The sequence below is a fragment of the Apium graveolens genome, chromosome 11 (genome assembly GCF_009905375.1).
Source record: "Apium graveolens cultivar Ventura chromosome 11, ASM990537v1, whole genome shotgun sequence".
NCBI classification, from domain to species: domain Eukaryota; kingdom Viridiplantae; phylum Streptophyta; class Magnoliopsida; order Apiales; family Apiaceae; genus Apium; species Apium graveolens.
The window spans coordinates 193,676,683-193,687,508 of NC_133657.1; the positions used below are offsets into that span (position 1 = coordinate 193,676,683).

Sequence of the window (10,826 nt, forward strand, 5' to 3'; positions counted from 1 at the left end):
TCGATTACGCTTCTCATTATCTTTACCAATCGACACGTCACTCAGGACGAAATACTTTATTTAAACACTCATTTCATTCAAACACACATAATTCACATTTTATATTCTTTAATTCCTTATTAGGACGGGTTCTGTTCTACTTGGCCCGACAAACAAGTCAACTCCTAAGCTGACTCTTTAAATTGGAACATTTTTATTTACACTCCTATATTCTTATATACAGAAAAGACAATTAATCAGCACTTAGTCACATAATTATAATCACATCACATAAAGCATACTTTATTCACTTAATTACGTCGCAAAATTCTCAATCGTCACATACACTGCCATAATCAAACTGTCATTTCGTTCCCCCTCTGTGTAAACTGCATTTACATACGGACATAGCTTAAATCCCAAACTTATGAGACATTGATTAAACTTCGCGTACCAGACCCTTGATGCCTGTCACAGACCATACAACGCCTTGATCAATTTGTATACCACATTTTCACGACCTTGTTTCTTATACCCTTCTGGCTGCGAAACATATACATCTTCATTTATTTCACCATTAAGGAATGCTATTTTTATATCTAAATGATGTACTTGCCAGTTGTTCTTTGCAGATAAAGCCAATAGGAAACGAATAGTTTCAATGCGTGTTACCGGAGCATAAACTTCCTCGTAGTCGATACCTTGTTCTTGAACATAGCCCTTAGCCACGAGTCGAGCCTTGTGTTTAGTCACCTTACCAGTTGCATCCCTCTTCAGTTTGAATATCCACTTCAATCTTATCTCCTTCTGCCCTGATGGTAATTCAACAAGTGTCCAAGTGTTATTCCTTTTAATTAACTCTATTTCAGCATCCATGGCTCGGCGCCAATTTTGGTCTTTTACTGCCTCTCTGTAATTTGCTGGTTCCTCGATTCCCATCAAGTACAACTCCTCATCCAAAATCACCTCTTCTGTATCATTGTACACCTCTGACAACAATCTGCTTCTTTTTGGAATGGCACTATCATCATAATCTTCAGCCCTTAAATTTTATGTTGTAGACTGTAAAATAGGACTCCTTGGCTGAGTATGTTCATCTGCACTCCGACTTTCTTCTTCATCCAAGATATCTTCTAATTGACTTTCACCTATTACAAAAATACTCTCCTGTTCATCTTTTTCATTCTCGGGCTCTTCCCATTTCCAGGCCTTATTTTCTTCAAATGTAACGTCCTTGCTCACATGTATTCTTTCCTCCTTATGATTGTACAATCTGTAGGCTTTACTACCAGGCTCCTTTCCAAGATTAATGACACTAACACTGCGATCATCCAATTTAGAAGTAAATTGGCTGGGTACTTTCATGTGACCAACACAGCCAAAAACTCGGAGATGTGCAATGTCTGGCTTCTGCTTTGTCCATGCTTCATAAGGGGTGATGCCTGTTAAAGCTCTTATTGGAAATCGATTTAACACATACACTGCGTGCCTAACAGCCTCTCCCCGAAACATACCCGGCAACTTCATTTCCTTTAGCATACTTCTTGCCATCTCCATGACAGTTCTGTTACGGCGTTCCACCACCCCATTTTGCTGGGGTGTATACGGGGTCGTGTAGTGTAGTTTTATACCCTTTTCTTTACAAAATGATCTGAATTCATTAGAGCCAAATTCACCGCCCCTGTTTGTTCTAAATGTTTCAATCCTTCGTTCTGGTCCAGTTTCGACTAGAGCCTTAAAATTCTTGAATGCATGGAATGCCTCACTTTTGTTTTTAAGTAAATATATCCATATAACACGACTGAAATCATCAACTAATAAGAAAACATACCAATTTACAGCAGCAGTTTCGGGCGTGATTGGACCACACAAGTCTCCGTGTACGAGTTCCAATACTTTTGACGCATTGAGGTTCGATTTTGTTGGCATTTGTTTCCTTGTTTGTTTCGATAGCAGGCAGCCCACACACACATCATTTGGTTGAACAATCCTCGGGAGCCCCTTCACCATTTTCTCCTTGAACATCAATGACATGGCTTGATAGTTCACGTGCCCCAAACGAGCATGCCAAAGTCTTGAGTCCTCTTCTGCTTTTGACTACAAACAGCTTGAGCTTGGTGATTCAATAAGTAGCTTGTATAATCTATTTGCAGACCTCTTGAATTTCATAAGTAACCTTCCCTCTCTTTCATGTATCCACATGTATACACCCTTAATTGTAATTTGATTTCCTTTTTCAGTCAATTGACCTAGGTTGATGATGTTACTACGAAGGCAAGGAATGTAGTAAACATTACTGAGAATTCGTTCCTCACCATTCTTGCATTGAAAGATAATCGAACCTTTTCCCTTTATTTATATAGTGGATCCATCTCCAAATCTAACCTTTCCAGATACCCCTTCATCCAGTGTACAGAACTTTGATTTCTGTCCAGACATATGATTGCTAGCACCATTATCAATGTACCATAGATTGGATTCTTCTTATTTTTTCGGATCTTCCTTTAGTAAAGGTTTCACCTCTCCTTCGTCAATTACCATCAGTCGTGGTTCATCTTTCGTGTGCTCAGCCAGTAACAACGTTGGTTCATCATTGTCCATCCTAGTTAAATTCACTTCTTGTTTCTGTTCTCTGGGTCATCTTAATTTCCTGCATTTCGCTGCGAAATGCCCATAAATGTTGCAATTAAAACACCTGATTTTGCTTTTGTCTTGAACTCCTCGTACCCTGAATCCCGAGTTTTGTCCCTCTGTTCCTCCCTTGCTAGTACGTTTGAGCCATTCTTCTCGCGTAAGTAATAATTTCCCCTCTTCACCTTCTCTTTTATGCCACTCTTCTTCAGTAAGCATGAGTTTAGTTTCTTCAACATCAGTTTTTCCTTTAATTCTCTTTTCATGTGCCTTCAAGGAACCCATCCATAGCTTCTTCTACAGTCATGACCTCCAAATCGGTGAATTATTCTAAATTTGAGGTGATTTGCAAAAACTTCGCCGGAACTGCCCTCAACAGCCATTTCACCACGTCTGTCTCTTTCATTTCTTCTCCCAATGCCGGTATGTTGGTTACAAGTCCGTTGAGTTTCATATAAAAATCATCAAGCCCATATGTCTCTTTCATACTCAATGATTCAAATTATGTCTTGAGAGTTTGAATCCTTGCCTTTTTCACACGATCCGCACCTTGACAAAGTGTTTTTATTGCCTCCCATATATCCTTTGCAGTCTTTTTAACCGCAACTGACAGCAAAACTTCCTCTGGTATGCCCTGATACAGCATAGCCAACGCGATTTTGTCGGTTTTTTCTTCAACAGCTCCATTCGGATCAATTGGATCAATTGCACTCCAGACTCCCTGAGCCTCCATATACACTTTCATCTTGAGTGCCCAAGCTGTATAATTGCCTTTGGACAACATTGGGTACGTTAAGCCTAACGAACCACCTTTCATCTTGTTCATCTCCACGGTTGACATTCAAGCTCTGATACCAAATTATTAGATTTGAACTGAATAATTGATATGAAAACTGAAACTAAGAAAACAAGAATGCCAAGAACTGTTGTTTTATTTCTTGAAAGCAATACAGATATAGTAAGATCAAAACAACCAACTATCCTAGAAAAAAGGACAATACAAACCACTTCCCTATCTTAACTCTACTATCCATTATTCCCTAGAAACACTCTTGTCAGACAATATGACCAAGTCGTGTGAACAAAATACTTGAACAACAAATAAACAAATAAACGCATACAACCAAATTTGAGATTATCCAACACTTGGATCGTCATTTCTGATGTGGAATCATTGAGTTGACTCAGTGTGTTAAGTGCATAATTGAGGAGTTTGGTTTGGTAGCACCGCTGATGCTGGGAGCTTCATCTTCTTGTGAAGAAGCTTGAATCACCGAACGTAATTTAATATAAAATATTCAATTTTAAATATTATTAAATTTTAATGGCGCATATTTTTTTTTATTTCCTTGTAAAATTAATCGTCAAATTTGATATATAACAAAAACATTATATAATATTATTCATTAATTGGAACATAAAAAAATTTATAATCAAAGTTGCGAGAATCATATATCAGTTTTTCCTGATCGCATCTTGAAAATCCAATTAATCGACATTCAAATAATGGTCTTCAGTATCGGAGTACTCAGCTAAATAATCGCTTAATTTAAACTATTAAATTTGAACTAATAACTTGCAATATAGAGCCCCAATTTGATCTTCAGAAAACTGATTACAAAACACATTTCAAGGAGCGCCACTGTAAATTTGAGAGAACAAATCAAAAGTTTATTTTCATAGATAATGAAACAAAAAGGAGCCAATATTATTTAAAACAATTAAAATAATAAAAATGTGAGTAGCAAATACAAGTACTCATAAACTAGAAATGCAGAATGATGAACACAAATGACCACGTAAATATCAGTGAGCATGGCTTATTCAAAGTCATTCTCATATCGATCCATTTAACGTATTTCGATTTCAATTAATATATCGAAAACTTTCTTTAACAAAGCTTGGTGAATCTGTCCCCCCTCGCTCTCGATTGATCTGTTAAAAGAATACATTTATCATGTGAGTGGAATGAAAACCAAGAAAATATTTAAATGAAAAGAACATACCGGAGACGATACTATAGCAGCCCGCACTTTAACTTTCACATCCTGATCCACCTGAAAGTAAAGAAAAACTTTCAACAATATTAAATCTATCTTTCCACAATCTTTGCTTCATCTTAATGCATCAGAATTGTAACATCGGAAAATAACACACTTCCAAGAAAATGAACTGCATAAATGTGTAGGAATCAACAGCTGAAAACAGAAGAGCAAAACTAATAGTTACCAGATCCCGGAAGCAATTGAGTGCAACATCATTAAGGGTAGGAAGGGACCTCTGCGCAATGAAGTACTTATCAATATAAAGAAAGAAACGAGAAAACCACTTGATCATGACTTTATAGTTTGTCCATCTATTCACAAGCTCTCTCAACATCAACTCACCGTGCTTCTCTTGCAAAGAAGGCAGTACCTGAATCAGAATCCAACACATAAAAATTAGGTGTATAAATAAACGCCAATATCTAACCCCCTGGTTAGGCACAGGCCATTACAGTTGTAAAAAAATGATGAAGACAGAAAGGCACTTCTGACATACAACAAATAGATTGCATTATGGTTACAATTACAAACATGCACATCCACAAACAAGCTTAGCTTCCCACAAAACAGATATACTCCAACTCTATAGTTAAAAAGACACGCACTATGCCTACAAGAAATGAGCATTATCGAAGTAATAGATCGAACGAGTTCTATATATTTTTAACGAACCGAAATATGAATACTAAAGAGTTCGGCTCAGTTCGACTAATTTACAGACCTATATATCACCATGTTGATGACAACCCCTAATTTAAAAATCGGAATTTAGGAGTTCTTTTTAACGGGAAGAAAAAATAGGGACTTTTTTTTATCGTGGGAGACTGTATATGTTTGTATAGTTTGTATAAAATCATTATGGTTTACATTGTTTAAATTTTGATTCTATTTAATATAAAAATATTCAATTTTAAATATTATTAAATTTTCATGGCTCAGTAAATTTTATTAAATATGCAAAACAAATTTAGTTATTAAACATTTAAGACAAATATAATATAATTTTATTCAATATTAATAAATTGGAACATAAAAAATGTTATAATCAAAGTTGCGAGAATCATATATCAGTTTTTCCAAATAATCGATATTCAAAAATTGTTTTTGAATAACGGAGTACTCAGTTAAATACTCCCTTAATTCATATTTAAAATTTAAACTAGTAAGTCGTAAAATAGAGCCTCCATTTGATCTTCAGAAAAAAACTATTACAAAACACATTTTCGGATGTACATTCAAACTTGAACTTGCGGTTCTGATTAATGAATAAAGGCACATGAGCGCCGCCTATTTACGGTGTATATTGAATTATAATTATAAATTTGGAGAGAAAATTAAAAGTTTATTTTCATAGATAATGAAACAAAAGGAAGCTAATATTATTTAAAGAAAAATGTTTGTTGCATAAAATTTTATACAAAATTTTATACAAAATTTTGTACAAAATGACATGTATAATAAACCCCAGTGTTCATGACACTAACCCCCATCAATTGTTTTGTACCTACCTGGTGCTACTCTTATTTAAAACCATTAAAATGTTAAAAATGTCAGTATCAAATACAAGTACTCATAAACTAGAAATGCAAAATGATGAACCCTAATGACCACATCAATATCAGTGGGCATGGTTTCTTCAAAGTCATTCTCATATCGATCCATTTAACGCATTTCGATTTCATCAAATATATCAAAAACTTTCTTCAACAGAGCTTGGTGAATCTGTCCCCCCTCGCGCTCCCGATTGATCCGTTAAAAGAATACATTTATCATGTGACCGGAATGAAAACCAAGAAAATATTTAAATGAAAAGAACATACCAGAGACGATACTATAGCAGCCCGCACTTTAACTTTCACATCCTGATCCACTTGAAACTAAAGTAAAACTTTCAACAATATTAAATCTATTTTTCCACAATTATTGCTTCATCTTAATGCATCAGAATTGTAACATCGGAAAATATCACACTTCCAAGAAAATGAACGGCATAAATGTGTAGGAATCAACAGCTGAAAACAGAAGAGCAAAACTAATAGTTACCAGATCCCCGAAGCAATTGAGTGCAACATCATTAAGGGTAGGAAGGGACCTCCGCGCAATGAAGTACTTATCAATATAAAGAAAGAAATGAGAAAACCACTTGATCATGACTTTATAGTTTGTCCATCTATTCACAAGCTCTCTCAACATCAACTCACCGTGCTTCTCTTGCAAAGAAGGCAGTACCTGAATCAGAATCCAACACATAAAAATTAGGTGTATAAATAAACGCCAATATCTAACCCCCTGGTTAGGCACATGCCATTACAGTTGTAAAAAAATGATGAAGATACAAAGGCACTTCTGACATACAACAAATAGATTGCATTATGGTTACAATTACAAACATGCACATCCACAAACAAGCTTAGCTTCCCACAAAACAGATATACTCCAACTCTATAGTTAAAAAGACACGCACTATACCTACAAGAAATGAGCATTATCGAAGTAATTAGCCTTACAGTTAGAAGTTATGTGTTAGGACAATCGAATCATGGTGCTGCATTTTATGATATGAAAACAAACGAGTTTGAATAGAAAATTAACCTTAAAATTAACCTTAATCGCTACGGCGCAAGCGATTCAAATCCACATTTTCTAATGTATATACCCGTATTCACCTTGAGCCAAATGTGGCCTTGACATTGTATATAAAGTGAGATATATTTTTGACTCGATAAAAGTTCGAGCTCGAACGAGTTCTATATATTTTTAACGAACCGAAATATGAACACTAAAGAGTTCGGCTGTTTGACTAATTTACAGACCTATATATCACCATGTTGATGACAACCCCTAATTTAAAAATCGGAATTTAGGAGTTTTTTTTAACTGGAAAAAAATAGGGACTTTTTTTTGTCGTGGGAGACTGTATATGTTTGTATAGTTTGTATAAAATCATTATGGTTTACATTGTTTTAAATTTTGATTCTATTTAATATAAAAAATATTCAATTTTAAATATTATTATATTTTCACGGCTCAGTAAATTTTATTAAATATGCAAAACAAATTTAGTTATTAAACATTTAAGACAAATATTTTTATTCAATATTAATAAATTGGAACATAAAAAATGTTATAATCAAAGTTGCGAGAATCATATATCAGTTTTTCCAAATAATCGATATTCAAAAAATGGTTTTGAATAACGGAGTACTCAGTTAAATACTCCCTTAATTTATATTTAAAATTTAAATTAGTAAGTTGTAAAATAGAGCCTCCATTTGATCTTCAGAAAAAAACTATTACAAAATATATTTTCGGATGTACATTCAAATTTGAACTTGCGCTTCTGATTAATGAATAAAGGCACATGAGCGCCGCCTATTTACGGTGTATATTGAATTATAATTATAAATTTGGAGAGAAACTTAAAAGTTTATTTTCATAGATAATGAAACAAAAGGGAGCTAATATTATTTAAAGAAAAATGTTTGTTGCACAAAATTTTATACAAAATTTTATACAAAATGACATGTATAATAAACCCCAGTGTTCATGACACTAACCCCCGTCAATTGTTTTGTACCTGCCTACCTGGTGCTACTCTTATTTAAAACCATTAAAATGTTAAAAATGCCAGTAGCAAATACAAGTACTCATAAACTAGAAATGCAAAATGATGAACCCTAATGACCACATCAATATCAGTGGGCATGGCTTCTTCAAAGTCATTCTCATATCGATCCATTTAACGCATTCCGATTTCATCAAATATATCAAAAACTTTCTTCAACAGAGCTTGGTGAATCTGTCCCCCCTCGCGCTCTCGATTGATCTGTTAAAAGAATACATTTATCATGTGACCGGAATGAAAACCAAGAAAATATTTAAATGAAAAGAACATACCAGAGACGATACTATAGCAGTCCGCACTTTAACTTTCACATCCTGATCCACCTGAAACTAAAGTAAAACATTCAACAATATTAAATCTATCTTTCCACGATCTTTGCTTCATCTTAATACATCAGAGAAATAACATACTTCCAAGAAAATGAACGGCAGAAATGTGTACGATTCAACAGCTGAAAACAAAAGAGCAAAACTAATAGTTACCAGATCCCGGAAGCAATTGAGTGCAACATCATTAAAGGTAGGAAGGGACCTCCGTGCAATGAAGTGCTTATCAAGATAACGAAAGAAACGAGAAAACCACTTGATCATGACTTTATAGTTTGTCCATATATTCACAAGCTCTCTCAACATCAACCCACCATGCTTCTCTCGCAAAGAAGGCAGTACCTGAATCAGAATCCAACACATAAAAATTAGGTATATAAATAAATGCCAATATGTAAACCCCTGGTTAGGCACTGGCCATTACAGTTGTAAAAAACTGATCAAGACACAAAGTCATGATCCTTTAAACTGAAAAGGCAGTCATACACTAAGCCATAGTGGCCTATCGCAATGGTTTAATCATGTATGTTACAAAATTATGTTACCTTAGCTATGCTTATCTTAGCCTACCGCAACGTAGTGTTTTTGATGTTACCATAGCTTTTGTAACATGTTACGATAGATTCAAAGTGTTACATACGGTAACATGTGGAAACTTATGTTACAATAGGGTGTTAATGGATAAAAAAGTAACATTTTACAAACAATTAAATAAATATAATTATTTGACTTAAAAATTAATCTGTTTTGATAATATAATTAAGCAATAGTATTAATATTAGCTATGATTGCTATTATATATATAATACAATTGAAATTGCAGCGTCGCTGTGTCGGCGCATGGGAGAATTAAAAATTCATTCAAAGGAAACCTCCTCAAGTTATATTTACCTCCATGAAGAGGTAATTCCTATGTTACCCTGACTGAGGTATGGGTGTGCAACACAAGTGCCGATCCATGTGCCACAGGTTGTTACTATTAAAATATTTAGGATTCTTAAAAATGCATCCAAAATTGGATACGGATGCAGCGACTCGCATTTAAGCAAAAAGTAGGTAATATTTAACATTAGTGTATTACACCTCTTTGAAGTTATGTTACCACATTCTATCCAATTTCGGATTCCTCAATAAGTCAAGAATCTTATAGAAGTCCGTATTCAATTACTTGCATTAACGATCACTCAACAAAAATAGTTTAAGGAAACCGTAGCAACATGAGCCTATTGATTCGGTATTAAACTGAAAAATCCTCAATAAGTCAAGAATCTAATAGAAGTTTGTACTCAATTAACTGCATTAAGGATCACGCAACAAAAACAGGTTAAGGAAACCTTAGCTACATGAGCCTATTGATTTGGTATTAAACTGGAAAATCAATGTTTCTTGTGCAGTACTTGATTTAAAAAAATGATGAAGACACAAAGGCACTTCTGACATACAACAAATAGATTGCATTATCAAAGTAATTAGTCTTACAGTTGAATTTATGTGCTCCTCGAACACCTCACGGTACTTGTCATATAGCTGTCCAGAATAATCATGTGGAGGGTTCTGCGTACACATTCCATAGACAGTGATGTACACACCGAAAACAGTAACACATCAGTTCATTTCCATTGACACGTAACAAACACTTAAAATAACCAAGTAGGTATCGACAAAACAGACCTGTAAAGCTTCATATACTCCTCAGAGTTAAACTGAGGCTCGGTTTGGTCTTCGAGAATGTTCTTAAACTTAGTGATCCCTTCCTCAATAATTTCCCATCCATTGTCGAAATCGATAGTCTTCTTCTCATTCATCTCGGCCACCTAGCTAAACATCGTTTCAACAAACTCTTTTCTTACTCAACTTATCAAACACAATGCGATCATAACATCATAATTTCATAAACTCTAATTATCGCAACCAAAGCATCTCAACTATTACACAATAAAGAAATACGCGCAACAAAATCAATTAAAATTTCTAAACAATCGTGTAAGTAATAAACATAACCTAAACAAAGTAATTATCGAGACAAAATATGTGTGTGTATGATTTATACGAGAGAGAGAAAGAGAGAGAGAGAGGGGTGTACCTGTTGAAATGAAAATAAGCTTGGAAAGAAGAAGAGATGAGGACTGAGAGAGACGAGAGAGATATACACGAGAGTTTTTCAAACATAACGTAATATAGGGGAGTTCCAAGTATGTAACGTTTCCCTTTTCTAAAAAT

The 10,826-nt window shown here is 34.5% G+C and overlaps 1 protein-coding gene across 1 annotated transcript; it reads right to left on the reverse strand.

Annotated features, from left to right (window-relative positions):
- Positions 1 to 8,394: 8,394 nt before the first annotated feature.
- Positions 8,395 to 10,411, reverse strand: LOC141696379 (cullin-1-like). The gene is made up of 5 exons (XM_074500528.1): positions 10,278 to 10,411; positions 10,086 to 10,185; positions 8,691 to 8,948; positions 8,553 to 8,603; positions 8,395 to 8,481 (listed from the first exon to the last, which is right to left on the reverse strand). Exons 1-5 carry the CDS (start codon positions 10,409 to 10,411, stop codon positions 8,395 to 8,397), a joined length of 630 nt encoding a protein of 209 aa, XP_074356629.1.
- Between the last annotated feature and the right edge of the window lie 415 nt (positions 10,412 to 10,826).